General features: G+C 36.8%; 2 protein-coding genes across 2 annotated transcripts; one reads left to right on the top strand and one right to left on the bottom strand.

Moving 5' to 3' along the window:
• The first annotated feature begins 1,541 nt into the window (after positions 1–1,541).
• LOC108674044 (dentin sialophosphoprotein) lies at positions 1,542–10,952 on the top strand. The gene is made up of 9 exons (XM_018161943.2): positions 1,542–1,709; positions 2,277–2,363; positions 4,586–4,844; positions 5,444–5,538; positions 5,903–5,978; positions 6,253–6,408; positions 7,177–7,315; positions 7,883–7,972; positions 8,211–10,952. The coding sequence occupies exons 1-9, from the start codon at positions 1,579–1,581 to the stop codon at positions 10,253–10,255; spliced, it is 3,078 nt and encodes a 1,025-aa protein (XP_018017432.1). The 5' UTR covers positions 1,542–1,578; the 3' UTR covers positions 10,256–10,952.
• A 14-nt stretch (positions 10,953–10,966) lies between these two features.
• Positions 10,967–15,634, bottom strand: LOC108674045 (protein l(2)37Cc). Its single transcript, XM_018161944.2, has 7 exons — positions 15,480–15,634; positions 13,926–14,087; positions 13,418–13,560; positions 12,630–12,746; positions 12,306–12,401; positions 11,690–11,832; positions 10,967–11,352 (listed from the first exon to the last, which is right to left on the bottom strand). Exons 1-7 carry the CDS (start codon positions 15,571–15,573, stop codon positions 11,274–11,276), a joined length of 834 nt encoding a protein of 277 aa, XP_018017433.1. The 5' UTR covers positions 15,574–15,634; the 3' UTR covers positions 10,967–11,273.
• Between the last annotated feature and the right edge of the window lie 5,536 nt (positions 15,635–21,170).

Below are 21,170 nucleotides of genomic sequence, written 5' to 3'. Positions count from 1 at the left end.
CTAGGCTAGTAGCTAGCTAGCCTACTCCTCATTCTCTAGATTTAAATCTCTTGTGTAATTGGAAAATTGCATGATCAAGTTGATAGCTATACCAAATTTACTAAAAAACCTGACTTTGAAACTACAACATGTTAGCAAGAAGTAAGATTTTTTCTATTTTGGTACAAAGTAGGATATATCTGAACAAATAAACTTGCCTTCATTTTTAAATATCATTGGTTAATTCTAAAGCATTGATCGTAGATTTACTTCTGTAAATTCAACCCTGTTCTTAACCCTTTACGCCCTGGCGTGACGAATTCGTCACACAGAAAAAAACATCGGTTTTCCAACAATTTCACGTTTTCTGTCAGTTTTTCGAAAAATTCACATGAATAAAAAAAGTCTTAGATTTATTTTTTACATATGTGTACCAAGTTTCAAAGTTATCTGTCGGTAAGTAACCGAAAGAAAATTTCCAATTTCCAATGGCAATGTCCAATTTCTTATGGAAATTTTATTTCGGTTAATTACTGACAGATAACTTTGAAACTTGGTACACATATGTAAAAGATAAATCTAAGACTTTTTTGTTTGTGGGAATTTTTCCAAAAAAGTGAAAGAAAACGTGAAATTCTTAGAAAACTGACAAAAAGGGGGTACTGTAGAAATCTTTCACCTCCTATGATTTTCGAGCTACAACATCGAGACGCATATCATTCGATGCGTAAGGACCATATCTATCGATTGGTCCTTGCTGTTTTTCAAAATTCTAATTTTTGTGGGTTGGGTGGGCATTTTTCGAAAAAATTGGTTTCTCCCCCCCCCCTTCTGAATTTCCCCTCCCCTTTTTTCAAAATATTTTCAAAACTATAACGAAAATGAAAAAAAGCTTCAACCAATTTCTAGATCTTTTATTTGCGAATCGAACGGTATATTACTCATTGCTGTAGCTTAAAAACTCTGGGAGGAGATAGGTTTGCAGTGAAAATAAGTGTGAATGTTCAGTAGGGCGCGACAAAGTCCCGAGCCCCTCAAAATAGGCATTCAAGGTGACATAGATGCAAGACTAGACATTACTGGAGCTGAAATTCAGTCAAGGATGGTGGGAACGACTGCATGAGCACCATCCCATACGACAGCAGCCGGGTAACTAAAGAGCAGCGTCTTCAGGTTGTCTATTTATGTGCCCGACCAGTAATTTTCGCCCATATTAAATGTTAAAGAACTCCCCCACCCCTAACCCTTTCACGAACTGTCATCAAGGCATAAATCAACGTACAGAGACGATTTTGGTACCGTTGGAGAGGTCAGAATGTCAGCTTTGAAGTGAGACTTAAAACCGAAAAAGTGAATTTTACGATTTTCATCCCAGAAATTCAGGGCGTAAAGGGTTAAATAATATAATATAGGATTAAATAACTGACAAAATGCTTTGGTTTCCATTTAATAAGGACTAAACTAAAGCTGGACAATTTGCAGTGTAACATTTATAATTGTTCCTTGTACCAGTACCTTTTATTTGAAAGAATGTATTCATGAAATGCATAACTCTATTTTCAGGTGAAATTGTTGTGAAACTGGCATGATAAATTGAAGATGTCATTAAAGTCTAGAATATCGCTTTCTGATAAGGTTGAAAATGAGATACACAAAATTAAAGATGACTTAATTGGAGTTGATGAGTCCATTCGCCGCCTGTCTGGAAGTTTTACTTCTGGTACAGTCAGGTAAAAATGTGTAAATTTTTCAATTTTTACAGGAATTTATATGATACATTTATGTTGCTCAAGTATGATACTTCCTTTTCCTCATCATGTTTTCTAAAACAAATTGAAAAGCACTAGTTTTTAGGTACTTTTTTTATATTTAGCTTGTGATTTCTGGTACCTATTGTAGAAAGAGTGAAGAGTATGTATTTAATCTTAATCTAAATTGTAATCTGAATTGTCTAAATTGTGAAACGTCTCCTGTGAGTAATGAATGGGCTTAAATCAACTCAAATGATGGTTTGATGTAACCCAGAAGGTTGGAAGCTCTTGCTGTGTATATATTATCTACAGATTTTTAGGTTATGTACGGTAATCTATTAATGCATAAATTATGTTCTCATTTTCTAGGGACTAATTTCTTTTCTACTGATATATGTAATTGCACAAAGACTTTTGAAACCTAATCTTCCTTTTTTATTGTAAAAGGATATTAATAAAATATTTTTTCAAGAACCTTTTATCTTAAAGTAATATGCATGAGTTAGATGTTTCTTACTATTATTGATAAAGTGGCCTTTGTTGCAGGCATGAAGCTCGAAAGACTGCTCCACCCCAAAGGAAGGATGAGCCACCTGCCAAGCGAATGCAGATGTCTGGAGGTGTATTTGCAAGGTAAAAATTTATTGCTTTATTTTTAAATCAGTTTGTTGTATATATATACTTGTGGTAATATCCTATATCTGATATCAGACCTTTTTCTTCTACTGAATTTATTTTTACTGCTAAAAAAGTAATATCAATTTAATTTATGAATATCATACGGTATTATGCATATACGGTAATCTCACTTGTCAACAAGACTTGCTCACAACTTTGTCACCCGATTCAAACAAAGGCTGCTAACCAGTTCTACTGACAAACTCTGCACAACTCAGTTGTCAGTAAAGCTAGGTTCTTATTTTTTTCATACTGCTCAGGGGTCTTTCATACTCTCAAACTTATGATAAATGAAGCTTCCACGATAGCTTTAAGTAAGAAGAAAGTGTGGTTTCAGGTATCTTGTGAAGCTCGAAGTAAAATTAGATAAATAACTAATGAACAAATGAAATCATGTTAAAATGTGATAGTAACTTTGATGTTATCAACATTGCTAGGTAAGTATAGCTAAAAAAAGTACGGTAGGTATGAAGTAATATACCTACTGTCTGTACAATTTTGAAGATCATTATATGAAGAGCGTTACTGATGATAGTAAAAAAGAGTTGTCTACTCATTTTAGAGGCTACTATTGATTAAATGTAAATAAATGAATTTCAATTAAGCAATATAGATTTGGTTTCCAAGCTATTTCATCAGCAGAAAGAATGAAATAAATTCTGTTTTTGAGAAATGTGGGTAGTGTTTATTTGATTTTTTCATATTTTATCCATTGTCAATTTCATGAACCAGCAACGTGTGAACTTTTCTTTTTCCTTTTGGAATAAATGCACATGATTAGTTTAAAAAATACCGTAAAATGGGGTAACTTAGACCGGCGGGGTAACTTAGACCACTTTTCGTTTTTTTAACAAAAACCCCCACAACTCAAAAACTATTTGACATAGAAAAATTTTGTCAATGGGCATTAAAGGCCTAATACTGAGGCTACATAACACAATAGAAAGATTTAAAAAGTTTGCATATCTAATAGGATAAAAAATTGAAAATGTGACCCACGAAAAAAAGCTATCGTTTAAAGCCTGTCAGAGTACCCCCTCCAATTTTTTATTTTTTGGTTAAATAACTTCAGGTTTTGATGCATTGTAGTAGAACTCTTCTAGTTACATATGCAAATGACAAATTTTAGGAAAGTGTCATAGTTTGCAAATGGGGGGCGCCGCCCCAAAATGGGGTAACTTAGACCACCTAATGTCAGCCCTGACAGGGTAACATAGACCGGCTTGGAAGTTAATATAAAATTACCATATATAAAATATTTTATGTTTGACAGCCTATTTATATTTTTTCTTCATGTTTCAGACTCTACAGAGTCTTTATATATGGTAATTTTTACTTAATTTCCAAGCCAGTCAATATTACCCCATCAGGGCTGCCATTAGGTAGTCGCATTTTCCTCATTATGGGGCGGCGCCCCTCATTTGCAAACTATGACACTTTCCTCAAGTTTGTCATTTGCATATGTAACTAGAAGAGTTCTACTACAATAGACAAAAACCTGGAGTTATTTGGAGTTATTTTACCAAAAAATATAATTGATTTTACCACCCGGTCTAAGTTACCCCAGGAGCTGGGGTAACAAAGACCATCACTTTTTTGAAATTACATAAAGACTATGAGAGGCAGGAGCCAGCAATTTATGGTGAGTGAAGCTAGAGTATAGACCTGCATTTTGCATGTTACAATTCAAGTTTAATTTAGCTAGTAAAATAATGGCATCATTTATAAAAAAAGTGGTCTAAGTTACCCCATTTTACGGTATTGTATATGTTGTTTTTTATTTCACTGTGCTACAAGTGTCTGAAACTTCCATTCAGAAGTGTTCATTTCATAAATATTAAATGGAAAAAATTTTCACTGCTATAAAAATCACTGCCATATTTTTCTTTATGATGTAGGTAAATTTCATCTAATATACCATACCATATTGATTGATTTACTTCCCTTATTCACAAGTCTTCATTTATAAAAGTAGGTAAATTTCCCAGCAATGTTATTTGAGCCAATCACCTGAATCTCATTTAGGTGTGCTGAAAAAAAATAACTACTATCAATTTGGTCGAAAAAGTGGTATCCATGTATGTTTAGTTTTCTCAAATCATGTGAATTACTGTTTAATATGTTTAGCTGTTAATTTCTTTAGTGATATTCCTAAATCCAAGTGTGTATTTGTGCAGGCTAGGTGGCGTGGCTGAGGTGGGAGACTCCAGACGCTCTCATTTGAACGGCACAGCAAACTCCAAACCTCGGAGACAGTCTCTGATGAACGCTGAGGATGAAGAGAACAGAGACAGCTCGCGTGTGCGCAGAGACTCTGTCAGGATTGAAGGCAATGTTGCCAGAGGCGCGGCTGGTCGAGTGCGGCCGTATCCTTCTGATGATGAAATGCCACCAGAGGAAGAGGAAGAGGGGCAGTCCAGTACCTCTCTTCCCAAGGTTCGTCCTGAAATTCTTACTGAAAGTCTAGTGTTGACATGACCTTTGTTTGTTAATGTTTGTTATTAATGTTTGTTTGTTGTTAATGTATGTTCGTTGTTAATGTATGTTTGTTGATATTGTTCCCTAATACTTATTAGAAAAAATGAAACTTTTGAAAATTTTATTTACACATTCAAATGTTATGTATCGTTTTGTTGCTGTTGTTAGGGCATCTCGTAGAAGCTACAATATGGATCTAACAAGACTGTGGGATACACTCCAAAAATGCAGGTCGCTTGTGTTGTCAATTATTTTAAATAATTAACTTCCAATTACTATTTGGCATTTTTATTGATTTCACTCCATTGAAATCGAGGAATTTCATTTGATGGCTCTACTCGGTTTGGTGTAGGTATTTTTCCCACTGACTTTTAATTATTTGTACCTAAGCACAAATAATAATATGTGCCAAGTAATGCACACATGTTCCTGCATTCTAAGATAACTTGCCTCTATTAGTCTTATCATGTTTAACGAAAACATTCAAATTAATGTAATTTCTTACGATGTTGTTGAATTTTTCTGATATTAAAAATGTTATCAACTTTTGCTTGCAGCCTGTTGTGGCGTCAAGCATCAGCCGTGTTGTTGGCTCAAATTCCAGGCTGGAGGCTGCCACCTTAGCTACCGCCGACAGGGCCTCCAGAGACAGGTTTGTAACTGCCGCAAATAAGGATATTTTCATGGCCAGTTGAAAGGTTTTGGTCAAAACTTGGAGCAAGACAAAAGGCGAACTGCCTAAAACAAGGTTATGTTTCAAGCTAGAAATTAACGAATATGTTCTTGAAGATAGACAATGAGGATAGTTTGAAACTTTCATCATCTTGCAAAGTATACATAGATTTTATAATGTAAATGCTTGCTCGATGCTGACTTTTAAACTGGCTTCATTTCTCCCAGCATATTAAACTCACACATGCTTTTACATACGAGTGTGTAATGAAAAGTGTTTGTGTAGTCATGAAATTGTCAATTGCATCAAATTTCTTGGAATCTGATGCAAGTCTTTTTCCCAGGAATCGCCGCATGTTTGGAGCTCTTATGGGCACGCTCGTGAGCTTCAAAAAAGATGAAGCGAAGCTCAGAGACAAAGTAAGAGAAAAATGTTCATTGATGAAGCTTTGTGTTCTGTTAGTGATGGTATTAGTGAACTGCATTTAGCCCGTCGTATCTTTATATGTCAAATAGAATATTTTTGATTTCTTGAAGGTATTCTTGAATTTTTCCAAGTTATATATAATAATGTTGATTTAAATTTTATAGCATACTTGAGAAAGCTGTTATCGTGGATATTCAATTTCAATGTATAACTTGGTAATGAATTAAAATGAGGTTGGTATTATGGTCATCATTTAATTAACTGTAGGAGGAGCAACGAATGGCTGTGGAGAAGAAGCTTGAGCAGAAAGGTTTGGAGGAGCAGGAAAGAATGAAGAATGAGAAGCGACGGCTGTTGCATGAACGTCGCATGAAGCTGCAGCGCATGGAGCAACTCGCCGACCACGCCAACAGGGTCAAAGAGGTTTGTCAACTGTAGTGGGCATGTCCTTTATACTGATCACTGTACCTGGGTGAAGGTTCTTGCGCCCTAAGTGACGAATAAGTTACTACAGTTCGCGGTCCGCAGAGAAGAAAAGTTGGAATCCTTTCATAAGATAAGTATTGTGCAGACCGCCATAGTCGTGTAAATGACATTGAAGGAGTATCGGAGCTGTGAAGGGAATGGAAAAGTGCAATAAAAAATCGCGTTTGCCACTGTCTGCCTTCTGCTGTATGACTGCTTAAATAAATGCGGGAGTTCGTTACTTACAGTGTCTCAAGCACTTTTAAAACTTCCAAGATGAGGTATGTTAGGTTAGAGAAAGTGTAATGTGCGACCATATTTCGAATTTGTTATAACTGTTACGCGCAACATGTTTCTCACTCTTGTTAATCGTGTTGGGAACACTTCCTTGTAAGCTGAACATTTGATGATGTTATATCTGGGTGGTGTGTGTGCTCTCAAATATTTTTGTTTGTTGAGAAGTTCGCGCTAAATTCAAGTTAAGTTACCTTGCATTGACCCATCGTTACTGGTTATAAATTATTGCTCTGTCTTCTATGTGGTGAAAGAATGCCTTGTTTATATCTGACTACGTTGAATTGGGATTCGTACGTTCTAAAGTTGATCTTTCAAAAAGAATATGTGCAAAAATTTGAAGAGAATCTCTGTAAAAATATATACTTTAGATTCATCTTATGCTCAAGCTTTCAATCTTTTTATTTCTTATACTTTCATTTTATTATTCAGCACGAGAAGTGGGCAGACTATCAGCTACAGCTGACACATTTCATCCGCACCAAGGCATCGCCTCCTATTTTCTGGCTGCCCAAGCATCCTCTGCGTGCCACTGATGACCTTATCGACGCCACGTCGGAGGGAATACAGCGTTAGTATTTTTTGTCTACCTAGATTATTGGTTTGAAGTTATTCAATATGAGTAATTCTATTCATTGCTCTGAAAAATATATGCATATCGTCCCTAGTCGATCCATGAACTTTTTAAAGTCAGCCATAGAATGTAACTACTTCATAGTCCTAATAGCTTTCCTTATTAATTGTTCAGCCTTATAATAACCTGGTTGTTCGGACCGTGCTGGCAAGTTTGTTATAACGGCTCTTTGTGGTAGAGTTTATTGAACTCTACTTAGACGAGTGATAGTTGTAAATTTCTGATCGTAACAAGGATGCCAAAAAACTTCACCAAAATATTACTCCATGGATCTTGCTTCATTATTTTCATCATATTAGATTTGCAATTTCTTCCCCATATGAATGTGGGATGAATTTTTTTTTGTGTAGCGATAAATATAATGAATCCCGAACTTTCAACCTTGAGTTTTTCCAAAATGACGAATAACTCGACTGTCTCGACATTATCGTATTCAGAATTAAGTCAGAAATTGATTGCTGTTAAAAGACGAACGCATTGCATATGTGATTAATGTTTGTGCAGAGGAGGTGTCATCGCGACGGAAGGCGCTGGAGCGGGAGCTTCGGGAGCTGACAGAAGGCCTCAACGAAAAACTTCACCCACGCAAAAATGGTCGGCAAATTAAAAAACTTTGCTTTGTATAAATTCTTCATTCAAACTATTATTCAATTTCCTACGTTGAGACAACTCAACCTTCAAGAGCTGCTTGCTAGATTTGATTAATGCTGTGCCTTTATTGTTTTCATGTCTATGAGGCTTCCTCTAAAAAGGAAAACATTTGGTTGTGTTAACCAAGGTGAAAGCATTTTCTTTTTCGTCTCGACTTACGATCAAAATTTCTGTATTTCAGATGAGTTGTCTGGCTCAGAAGAGGAGGGTGAACTAGAGTACAGTGATGGTGAGGCAGGGAGGTCGGTGGTGAGGCGAGGTAAAGGTAAGGAAGTTGACTCGTTAGTGGACCGTTCAATGGACGCTAGGGACATGTTGCTTGACAGTAGGAGACAGAGAGCTAACGGTGAAGCACTGGACCGCAAGCGTAAGAGGAGTGAGAGTGATGTGCTGTGTGGTAGAATGGTGGTGCAGGTGGGTGGTGGTGATCGTGTGGTGGCAGTGGTTGACAACAATGGACCCCGTGGTGGTGATACTGGTCTGCAAAGAAAACAGGAGGCGGCATCTACTGGCAATGTGATGGGACTAAAGATCAAAGTAGAGCGAGAAGGAGGTAATTCTGTAAGAGAAAGTAGGAAAATAACTATCGAGAAGAATGATGGAAAATCAACTCCTGAAAAATCAAATAAACGTAAACTTAAGGAAAGTTTTGCCAACGATATTGATGATGAGGTGAGTATGATGCGCAGGCGCATTGTCGAAAAAGCGCGCAAACTTGTCAAGAGCGAAGGAAACGAAGAGGCTAGGATTGTTCAAAATGGCAAAGCTGTTGATGAGAAGAAAGCTAGGAAACGTAGCTCCCAGGAGAAAGCAGAGGAAATTCGATCAGAGGGTGTTGTAACTTCTTCAGAAGTTGCAAAAGTTGTTAAAGAAGAGGCAGGAGAGGATGGAGCTTCAAAAGGTAGTGAGAAAACAGATGATAAATCTACTGAGACAAGTGCCGTTTCAGAAGCTAACGAAGAAGAAAACAACAAAGATGCTGAAGGAGACTCGACCTTGGATGAAATCGGAGCTCATGTGGAGGAAGAAAATGTACTGAAAGTACACGTTGAATCTGAAGCTTTGGGAAACGGAGAGAACGAAGAAGGTGCAGTGTCTATTGACGAGCTACAATTGACAGTAGATCCTAAAGATTCTCTGATGATGGAAGCTGCTGTTGAGAAAGAGAGTTCCACGCCTGTTGTACCCCCCAAAACAGATAAACATCGGAGAGATCAACAGAAAAACCAACATGGATCTAGTAAGACCCATCAATCAACTACAACACGCAGTGACCGCGATAAGAATGCAAGTTCAAGCGAGACTCAGACCAGCAAGAAGCCACGTTTAGATACAACAGCTCTCAAGCAAGATTTGCTGGCCATTGCACGTTCTAATAAGGAAGTGGGTGATGTGCGCCATCGGAAGTCAACACATGCAGCCAGTAGCGTAGATTCATCAGTGCAAAAGAAGTCCAGACGCGAGGATGTTGATGACAATTTAGATGAAAATAAGAAGAGTTCAACGGTGGATAGCGAGAAGCATCAAGAATTGTCGAATCCTAAGCCCAAGAAAATGGCCTTGTCGGATAATTTTCAAATAACTGTTGTCAACCCATCAGCTGAGAAGAAAAAATCTAGTGTTACCGAGCCAGCAGCGTTGGAGGAAAGAAGCGAGAAGCGAAAGGATCTTAAGCAGACAAGCAAGAAGAGTGGAAAAGCTAGAGATGAAAATGTGACTGACGAAGACCGGAACACTGTGCAAATAAAAGATAATAAATCCTCTGGCAGCTCAAACGAAATTCGAAAGTCCAGTGAAATTCAGGTTAAATCTCGCAGAGATGAAGGAAAGAAAAACAAACCAACACCGTCAGATTCTGCCATTAAAAGCAAATCAAGTTCGGTGAAAAGTCGGCCAGTGCCCAAGGAGGTTGTGAAACAGAGCAGCAAGAGCAGCAGTCGCCGCAAGCCCACTCCTGTGGAAGATGACAAACGAAGGAAACGATCAAGTAAACGGGATTCTTCCGAAGAGGATACAGATGATTCATCAGATGAAGATTCGTCGGAATCCGATTCTTCGTCTGACAGTAGTTCAGACTCAGATTCTAGTGACGAATCGGACCAGGAACCGCGGAAGACCTCGACGAAGAAAAGCTCAGGCTCCAGTACTTCGGGGCGTAGTAACCGTCACCGCGACGAGAAAAGTGAGAAGCTGAGCAGCGCAGGCAGGAAGGCATCGAAGAAGTAGGTAGATATTTGAGTGAATGTTATGAATGATAGGATGTGCTGACTATTGCAAAAGCGTGTATTTTTGCTCTGAATAATTTCATTTGTTAAGTATAAAATGAAATTTAAGTGACGTGACAGTAATAATTTCTAAATTCTTAGGTTGTGTTGGTAATTGCCGTTTTAAACAACGTATTTGTTTAGCTGTAAATAGAATTAGCATATACGTTTCATTTTGCGTGTGGACATGCACTTGACTCGCAAGCTTGACTGACTACTCGCATCATCCGCCCCGGCCTCATTGAAGTGTATTCCTGGTGAGTCTTGAAGTCTGGGCATTATCTTGCTGTGCCGCCGTTCGTAGTCGTCGGGATGTAATGTGAAACTTCTTCGAACAGTTGTCGAGCGATTGCTTCAAAGCTCATGGACTTGTCTGCATTCTAAAAATAAAATGATTATCGAGTATGTTCGCGCCATCTAACATTAATCACTTCACGGGAAGGCACGCCAGATTCAGTGTGTCGTGAACGAGTCATTTACAAAATTAAACTTTGATAATTCTATTGTTTTCATGCCTCATACTCTAGTATTAAAGATTTTTTCTTGAAGAGATGTACAGTAAATAACGGACAGATGACAATTAGCATAACTGAGAGTAGTTAATGGATGTCGTCGATTGTCGTGTTTTCGTGTGAGGTACAAAATAAAAGTTTCATTTATGAGAGCTTGAATTTCTTTTATTATAAATCAAACAATGATGTTTTGAAAAGTATCAATTATTTCTGTACAACTATAAAGCATTTTATATCAGATGAAGAAAAATTTGGACATTGATTTTCGAATTTTTCATGCTCTGCAAGGGGCCTAAATCCCACTTACGACTATATTGTGGAATCATTTTTTACCAGGCACAATAAAATTGCGATTTGACAAATATTGTACATGTTTAATTCTATATCCGAGCCAGACCGGTCAGTTTTAAATCCAGTCTTCATCAGACATCCGTTCCCGGTAGGGCGGCAGTAGGAATTATCTGCTGTTTACTGTTGATTATTGGGGAGCGAGAGGAGAGTGTTGGCACCGGATGGCAGATAGGTCACGTTCCTGTTCTTGGAGAGCCTGCGACACAAATTTGTACACTTCAGTGTTATTCTACCATAAGTGAAGAGCAGTCCAGAAAATCAGCTATTCGATCCGTTTTAGGGACCAGCTTTAACATCAGTTGAATGACACGGGAATAGACGCAAAAGTGAATCTTTTCCATCATTTTTGAATAACAGATATAAAGAAGATTTAATTCAATTCACTGCTCTATTTGCTTTCAAGCTTTAGCGTACTTGTAACATCTATTATATGAATCTCAAGAAGCCACCTTCATTCTTTTTAATAATTCTGTCATGGTTAAAAAAAATTGAAATACTTTAGGCCGTGATAGGATCAGGGCAAAATGAAATACCTGTAGGCTATATCTTCGGCAGTTTCAATTCTCCTGAGTTCAACAAGACCTTCACCAGCTTCGCCGAAACTCTTGGCCAGCAACTTAGCAGCTGAGGCCTCTCCATCAGCGATGATGATGGCAGCTTTCTTTTCTTGCTCCGCCTACAGGGGGGGGGGGGGAAGAGATCAGTAACGAGTTAATAAAAGTATAAATGATTCGATTATTATCAAAAGTCTTGTCTTATAAATCATTGATCAATTGAAAATTTACATCATGATGTAGATTTACATGTATATCTAATAATCAGTAGGCTCGAAATAGCATGAACAGCTGAATGAAGAGTAACGATTAATTATGATTCTATTCAAGGAGCTCTGAAGAATACTTATGTTCCTAAAGAATTGGAGGGAAGATTACTTCATTACTAACCATTTTCGTTCAAATTTGAATAAAACGAAAATTTGTATAGATAAAACATTCGATATGTAAGTCGGGTATGTCATCTCGCTAATATGAACTATGCTTAGAATGATTAAATGTACTTTTTCAATACGAAAGACAACAAATGCGCTTACAATTTTTAATTATGAAAATGTCGATAAGTTTGCCATGTAAAGACAAGAGATCGTCGTACCTTCTCGACGAGGAACTTAGCTCGCTCTGCCTCTTGCTGAGCAACTTGCTTCAGCTCGACGGCTTGGGTGAATTCCCGGCCAAAGGTGAGATGTGTCTGAGAGGATCAATTTTATCAGAATCAACAAATAAACTGACAAGAAACAGTGTGATGTTTAAAAAATAAACTATGAAATAGCAATAGCATTCATCTCAGTCAAAATGACCTTTCACTGAAACTAATTAATAAAAATACATGTATGTAGCTGAAATGATTAATGTTCAATATTATTAGATATATGTTAACGCCCCTTCAGGAATCCTCAGCTAAAGACGAGTGACTTACGATACTAATGTCGTCAAGCACGAGGCCGAACTGCTTGCAACGCGCGGTCAGATCGAGGCTAACATTTTGGGAGACTTTCTCACGTTGTGTGATGAGCTCACCAGCGTCATACCGAGCCTGCAAGTAAAGATAACTCGATATCAAACAAGAGTACAAATGGCTACCATCCCGTAAGAGAACATTGAACTCAACATGCGTTCGCTGCACACAATTCATCACAATCATCTGCATTCTGCAAGTATAATGACTACTGAGTTAGAAGAAAATACTTAGTAGGTAGTAGTTAGAGGTCGTTCTTATTTAGATCGCATGTGCATAAGAACTACCTGGTGCAAACCGCCCTGTTCCCTAACAAGTCTTGAAATTTTACAAAGAAAACTTGACGAAAAAGTAATGCAATTCCAGTCATTTCTAAAACAATTACCAACATATTTTAGGAGAGGTTGAAAACAGGAGATGCAAAGTTATAACCTGCAAAAAAAAAAAAAAAAACGGTGACGCCGCTTGACACAAGAGATTGCAATCGCTTTTTGATAAAATATTAACGAGTCCTCGATTTCTTTGTCTATCGATTCTTTGTCTGATATTAATTAATTTCAGATATTAACGAGTGCTGATGAGTAAATCGTTAGTAAAACATCAGGTCCCAGCAGTCCCATCATTTAGTATGAATTATATAGTATATTTCATGATTAATTATACTAAGAATTATGTATACAGTGAATGCAAAATTAAAAAATCGGTTTCTAATCTTATTGCTTGGCGAAGCTAGCCAGCTATTTACTAACCACAACAGCCTTTAGAACTTCGTTGGTGATGGAGGGCAGAACTCTGTCCTCGTAGTCCTCGCCGAGTGTAGTGTAAATGTTGGGCAGGGCAGAGGCAAGAGGTCGGAACAGCACACGCAGAGTGATGTTCACTGTCTGCAGATCTGTGGTGTAAAGTTCATGGTGATTTTATAACCTTAATCTGGATTCATTTTTATAAGTGTATACAAGGCTTATGAAATCACAGAATATACGCCACCATATTTTTTTTTTGGGTTCCAAAGTCAAAGAGGTGAATGAGCACTACATAAATTTGAGCCACGCTGAAAAAGAAAGTTGGTAATATTACTTACTAATTACCAGTTCCTAAACTTCATCAATTACAAATATGCCATGGCCAAAGGTCTAGAAAAAGAAACTGAAGGACAAAATTCTGAGATACTGGTTCTCACATTGCTGGAGATTGTTCATCTTGAGAAATGCCACGATCACCAGCTGGTATAATATAAATGAGCAGGTAACCCCATACCTTTGGAACCGGTGATCACAGGGACGTTTCTTGGTCGTGTCCTGGTATCATAAATGATGGGCCGCTGGACCCATGGAATGAAGAAATGTGTGCCTTCACCAATGACAACTTGTTTCACTCCAGCAAATCTATCAAAAATCACAGCTCGGTGACCAGCATCCACTGAGGAAAAAAAAGAAACATTCATATTACTGTTTATAGATTAACCCTAAATTCTTGTGTTCAATTGCTCATGAAAACAAAATTAGATTTTGAATGCTTCAACTAGTGATGAAGTGAGACTCGCAGGCAGTAATGGACTCAAACTCCCAATCAATTTTGTTAACTGATGTTCAGTAGAACAACACTAAAATTTTGCAATTTCAGCTGGTTCTATAAGAGACATCGATTGGTCATATCACCAAGCTTACACTGATTGAATATGTAGTTTGAACATAGCAATTAATTTCATTGGGTAGATGGTCTCTGTAAATGAGTGTGAATTTATTCAATGTACCATCCAAAAGATGAATCACAATTACTCATCAAAAAGTATAATTAAACAAATTAACAGAATAATTACATTTCTACCAATTTTCATTAGGATTAAACTGAGAAGACATGAATAAACAAGGAAAAATTGTCATTATTAAGTAAATAAGTAACCAAAAGATAAAAAATATTTACAGGCTTATTCTAAATGAAGGACCCAATTTAATAAATTTGTATTTTTTTAAGTTTGAATTAAAAATGAATAATTTACCCACCAGTTGAAAGAAGGCTTAATTACTTTTACACATTTATATATGTTCAATATGTCCTCCTTGTGCTGCACGGCAACACCTAAACGGTAGCCGAACTCACCCCACACACAAGGAAGCATATCTTCAGTTACTGAGTGCACTGTAGCAGTGATACGGTTATTCTGATCAACCAGAGTTGATCAGAACAGCGTAAACAGCTCAGAGTGGGACGTAAACAGCTTTCTTGACACAACCCCTTTAGAAATAGTCACATGGGGGCAAGATCAGGAAACCTCGCGGCGTCACTGCTGCGGTGCACTCAGTAACAAAGATACGCTTTCTTGTGTGTGAGACGAGTTAGGCTTTCATTTCGATGTTTGCCGTGAAGCACAAGAGGGACATATTGATCATTTATGAATATCTAGAGAAAAAACTTTGAATCTTTCTTTTTCCATTAGTGAATGAATTATTTGTTTTGAATTTATACTTGAATAAATACAAATTTATTAAATTTTGTCCTTCATTTAGATTTTAGAATAATGCTGTATATTGGAATCAAGCAATTGAACATTAAAAAAAATATTTTCATTCATGGTCTTGTGAGATTCTTTGCTGAGAATGTCTAAAAAGTTGACCAACAACAGAACAACTGTCAATGGGATTCTTTTATGATGAGCAACCTCTCATCAATATTTAGAAATTATTTTAATTCAAAGCTTCAATTAGAAGTTGGTCAACACATTGTACAACAACACATTGAAAACAGCAGACTCGCTACAAGGTTCATGTAGATGATAACACTTGGATTATGGAATTATGGACCAAAACTCACCATTGTAGAGAGCTGAGTTGACAACACCACCAACAACAGCTACACCAAAGCCAAGCTGGCCCATTCTTGTGAAGAGCTGTGCTAATTGAGCCATTTCCAACTTTTACTGAATACAATAAAGTTAATCTGTAACACAAACTTTTACCTTTATAAAAAAAATCAAACTTTTACCTTTATCAAAAGTATTTCACTAGCAAACACTATACAAAACTACTCAAATAGTGACTTTAAGTCTGACAAGATAATATTCATAATTGCCATTGTGGTTTTTGAACAATTAAAATAAATTTATAGAAATGCTACATAGGGTGGCAGGGAAGGTGACAAGAATTTTGAAACTTAAAATTTTCAACTTTAAATAGCACATGGCACAATGAGAAGCAATTAATTGAAGAGCAACCATCAGGGTTTCCACATTTCATGAAAATCTACTGCACAATGAAAAAAATTACAATCTACAGCTACAAAAAAATTAATTACTCACTTGTAAACAACACTGACAAACAATGAGTTCTCATCTGCCACTTCAATTGTCAACAATGAATTAATTATTTGAGTCGAGTAGTCTCAACCAAATTATTCTAATATAACATGAATTAGATGCCGAAAATTTTTTTTAACATTGTTTCTAGTGTTCTGAAAAATAGGGCAGTGTAACTCCAATACTGCCAGTTAGTCTGCTTCATAGTTTTGTTGAATGGCTTTCAGAAAAGCAGCAGAAGATGGAATTTAATGGAATCCAGGATATCAAAAGATTCCATATTTATCTTAAATGTGTCAATTTTGAGCTGGGAGATTTCAGTATCAAGCATTGGGCAGCAGGGTTGGTGATTTTTTTTTATTTAAAAAAAATCAAAAAAAAAAATCAAAAATCAATGATTTTTTGTTGATTTTTTCATGATTTTTTATTTATTTGATTTTTTTTTCAGCTTTTTGTCTTTTTGAAGTGTTATTTTTTATGTTGCAATTAGCCTACTAACAATAACAGTATATGGATCATAATGGATGGCTAAAAAGGGCACTTATTGCCTTCAATAATGGCCAACAGGCCAAGGTGGTGTTTAGTGTTTACCACTTAGGGATTTTTGGGTAAACAATTATTGATAAGTCTATTCATTAGCTTTGTAAAGTTTGTATGGAGCAAGGTAATGAGCTAAATTTTGACCATTTAACTGGCTTCAATATACAAAAATACTTCAGGAATGCAGATCTCTAAACATTGAAAAGTCACATAGTAACAGATAGGTAGCTGATAGCACAGTGCACAGCACTATCAATAGATCTACTAGTTTTATGTCCTATAAATCTACCAGACTTTACCCTCTATACACTTTATACTTTACCCTCTCTCTATATATTTTATATTTAGTCTTATAATTGTAATTATTTTGTTTCTAGTTTTAAATTCACATATTTAAGAGAACAGGGTGGGGGCAGAACCAATTGAGCAGTTTTGAGGTAAAATAAAAGAGTAATGGAGGTACACAAAGAAGAAAGTTTATTTTCCTAGAGGTTAGCATAACATACCATTTAGAATACCGTAAAATGGGGAAACTTAGACCACTTTTTTTCTTATAAATGCCATTTTCTTACTAGCTAAATTAAACTTGAATTGAAACATGCAAAATACAGGTCTATACTCTAGCTTCACTCACCATAAATTGCTGGCTCCTGCCTCTCATAGTCTTTATGTAATTTCAAGAAAAGTGATGGTCTTTGTTACCCCAGCTCTTGGGGTAACTTAGACCGGGTGGTAAAATCAATTATTTTTTTTTTGGTAAAATAACTTCAAATAACTCCAGGTTTTGGTGCATTGTAGTAGAACTCTTCTAGTTACATATGCAAATTACAAACTTGAGGAAAGTGTCATAGTTTGCAAATGGGGGGCACCACCCCATAATGAGGGAAATGTGACTACCTAATGGCAGTTGACTGGCTTGGATATTAAGTTAAAATTACCATATATAAGACTCTGTAGAGTCTGAAACATAAAGAAAAAACAAATAGGCTGTCAAACATAAAATATGTTATATATGGTAATTTTATATTAACTTCCAAGCCGGTCTATGTTACCCCATCAGGGCTGACATTAGGTGGTCTAAGTTACCCCATTTGGGGGCGGCACCCCCCATTTGCAAACTATGACACTTTCCTAAAATTTGTCATTTGCATGTGTAACTAGAAGAGTTCTACTACAATGCATCAAAACCTGGAGTCATTTAACCAAAAAAATAAAAAAATTGGAGGGGGTACTCTGACAGGCTTTAAATAATAGCTTTTTTTTGTGGGTCACATTTTTAATTTTTTAACCTATTAGATATGCAACATTTTTAATTTTTTAACCTATTAGATATGCAAACTTTTTAAATCTTTCTATTGTGTTATGTAGCCTCAGTATTAGGCCTTTAATGCCCATTGACAAAATTTTTCTATGCCAAATAGTTTTTGAGTTGTGGGTTTTTTAAAAAAAAAACGAAAAGTGGTCTAAGTTACCCCGCCGGTCTAAGTTACCCCATTTTACGGTACTTATCTTTTGAAAACAATATCTGGAAGATGGGGGCCGTTTGCCCAACACACTGTTGGAGTCATTCTCAGAGGAGGGAGTAACCGTAACAGTGAATTCCGATCGCTATGCTGCAATGTTGCAAAATTTCTTGCAGCCCATGATGGAAAACATTGCTGAAACTGAAGCATTGCGAGACATGTGGTTCCAGCAGGATGGGGCTACAGCTCACATAGCCCGAATGTCACTCAATGTTTTGAAAAGCATGTTTCCCGGACGTCTGTTGTCTCTGAGGGGTGATTTACAGTGGCCTGCAAGGTCACCTGATTTGAGCATTTGCGATTTCTTCCTTTGGAGACATCTGAAAGAAAGGGGTTAAGAAGTCGCCCTCACACCCTACCACTGCTAAGGGAATGGATTATTGCAGCAGAGGTTATGGCCATACATCGCCATATGCGTGAACGTGCTGTATAAAACTTCCGAGAACGACTCCAACAGTGTGTTGCAGCTAACAGACACATCTTCCTGATATTGTTTTCAAACATAAGTATTTTAAATGGTATGTTATGCTAATCTTGAGGAAAATAAACTTTCTTCTTTATGTACCTCCATTACTCTTATTTCGCCTCAAAACTGTTCAATCAGTTCTGCCCCACCATGTATAAGCTAGCTAACACATTTAAATTGTATATTATAATCAATATATCACAAATAGTCAAATAGTTAAAGACTACTTATAGCCTTATAAGAATTAGCTAAGCTGCTAGCTACGTACAATCTATTGCACACTTGATGCCTCTGTACCAAAACATTCAATTTATTGGAACCTAATACACACTAAAGGCAACAAGTTTATATACCAATTTGTCACTCATAGTACATTTATACTAAACCATGAATAACAATACCGGTACCTCAATATAAATTAAAGACTGCCACTCAATATATTTAAATATATGAATAAATAAAAAAAATCATGATTTTTTATATAAAAAAATCAAGTGATTTAATCACATGATTTAATCATTGCCAACCCTGTTGGGCAGAGTTGAAAATTTTTTACACTCTTCCCCTTTTTGAGCTCTACAAGTAATGAGCAGACCATCTGCCATCACAACCAGCAACTTAGCAAGTATCATAGATACCAGCACAATTCAAATTATCCGAAATATTACTAAAATCTTGCATCTCCAAAGCAATAAATTTGCAATACGTTCAGAATCTTGCAGCCTGTTTGTGCACTGTGCAGTTTTGTTTACAATTACATTTACATAATGGGTAATTCATCTAGCTTCCAAAAAATTGCAGTTTTGAAAATTTCTGGAAAGCTTTATTGGTGCTATCACTGCTATGAAAGGTAGATATATTCAACAACTGAATAACAGCATTATCATAGATATTGGATACAATTTTGAACCAGTCCAGACTCCAGAGCGCAGTGAATTTCTGGGGCATAGTGAGTTAGTGACAAACCTGAGATTTTTTAGAATAAGTTCATTTTTAATTTCCTAATTTTCTCGAAATTTGAACAAATTTCTTATGCAAGATAATGATGGTATCCATGATACTTTACTGGTCTACTTATATGACTCAAAAATGAACTTGAGGCTGAAGGAGTGTCTAAAAAAACTCTCTGCTTTGCCACTATGCCCCGGGGACAACAATGAGACTTTTCTAGTCATCTTCAAGTGTTTTTTGAGTCCTATAATTAGAGCAGTAAAGTATCACAAATAGGGTAAACGCGGTTTATTCCGACATCGTGAGTAATTCGTCACCTCTCTAGTTTTTCCTTTATATTAAGCTTTCTTTTAGTTCCATGCGTTCGTTGATGGTTGAAATGGTGACGTCATACATTTGCGCGTCAAACTACTGCCAAAACACTAGGTCTTGGCCATCTAGCAGGAAAATATTCAGATCCAAAGAGAGACAATGCACGCTACCCAGTGAGATCATTGAAAAATGTGTCAAATTTGACAGTTGACCTTGCTCTACCAAATAGTGAATAACTGTTTGTATAGGAAGAATATTATGGTTCGAGACTTTTAAATACATCTGTGAACAGTGTGGAATTCTGTATAGGTAATATATTCTCATGTCAATATAAGAAAACGTATCGAAATACCAACCCTACCACCGCGTTACACCACCTTCCACTGCAATGAAAATTGATGAACTGAGCACATTTGAAACGGCTGTACTTCCGAAATCGCGCGTGGTTTGAAATCCAATCCCGTGTTGCCAACGACTAATCAAGTTAACTAGTCGTTTATCTGTAGGCTAGCGGACACATTTTTGCAATTAATACGTTCTAAAATAAAAAAAAAACACATCCAGCTTCATAAAAAATTCTCACGATTGGACAACACCCACAAAGTTTTCGATTTCACACAAAATTATGAGATAAACTTCGACTCTTTCACTGCATACATTCACATCTGTCTCTTATACACATCTAGATGTGTATAAGAGACAGTCATTACTCAGCGTAAATGGCTTTTCATTAAAAATTACCCGGCGACGCATCTTTAAAATGGCCGGCGACGCTTTGGGCTTGAAAATCCATATATTGCCGACGCTGCATCCACCCTCTGCATAGTGGATAATAGCCATAATACCTACTACGGTACTACCAAGTATTGCCTAGTGCCTACTGCTACTGACTGTCTTGTCCGGCTGCCTGCGCCCGGCAACTGGCTCCAGCCTCCAACTCCAACAGTCATGGAATTGGAAGTTTGGAACTTAGGTACAGACTACAGTTAGATGGGATGGGATCAGGAATTAAATTTGCTACCAGAGCTTTTATTTACTAAACGATTTCTTACCTTATATTAGCCGAGCATCCAAGTCCAACTACCTAACAACTATTGATATCTTAAACCTTAAGGACAGTCTGTCCATAAGGTTTAAGATATCAATAGTTGTTAGGTAGTGTACATACCGTACCTATTTCTATGCCTCTGTCCTGGAGACCTGGACAGAGGCATAGAAATAGGTACGGTATGTCAGAGAACAGAGACTACACATCGCTCACAGTCAGACAAGAAATAATAAGATCTTACAGTTTAACTCTTATCATTTGATTTATAATTATACCTCGTTAAGTTTCATGAGCAGGGGGCCCCAGGGGCCAGGGAGTCATAAAGTAATGAGAAATTTAACATACTTAGCGACAAAAAATGCATAAAAAT

This window comes from Hyalella azteca, unplaced genomic scaffold, assembly GCF_000764305.2.
Source record: "Hyalella azteca isolate HAZT.00-mixed unplaced genomic scaffold, Hazt_2.0.2 contig11130, whole genome shotgun sequence".
Lineage (NCBI taxonomy): Eukaryota > Metazoa > Arthropoda > Malacostraca > Amphipoda > Hyalellidae > Hyalella > Hyalella azteca.
Note: the sequence above shows the minus strand (reverse complement) of the source record. Positions and strands in the feature narration are given on the sequence as shown.

Excerpts from the sequence above, each read along its gene's own strand:
- LOC108674045 (XM_018161944.2), bottom strand. The coding sequence starts at position 15,573 with ATGGCTCAATTAGCACAGCTCTTCACAAGAATGGGCCAGCTTGGCTTT. Across the intron at positions 14,088-15,479 it reads CAACTCAGCTCTCTACAATG|TGGATGCTGGTCACCGAGCT; the intron begins GTGAGTTTTGGT and ends TTTTTTCCTCAG. Across the intron at positions 13,561-13,925 it reads TGTGATCACCGGTTCCAAAG|ATCTGCAGACAGTGAACATC; the intron begins GTATGGGGTTAC and ends TTTACACCACAG.
- LOC108674044 (XM_018161943.2), top strand. The coding sequence starts at position 1,579 with ATGTCATTAAAGTCTAGAATATCGCTTTCTGATAAGGTTGAAAATGAG. Across the intron at positions 1,710-2,276 it reads TTTACTTCTGGTACAGTCAG|GCATGAAGCTCGAAAGACTG; the intron begins GTAAAAATGTGT and ends CCTTTGTTGCAG. Across the intron at positions 5,539-5,902 it reads GACAGGGCCTCCAGAGACAG|GAATCGCCGCATGTTTGGAG; the intron begins GTTTGTAACTGC and ends TCTTTTTCCCAG.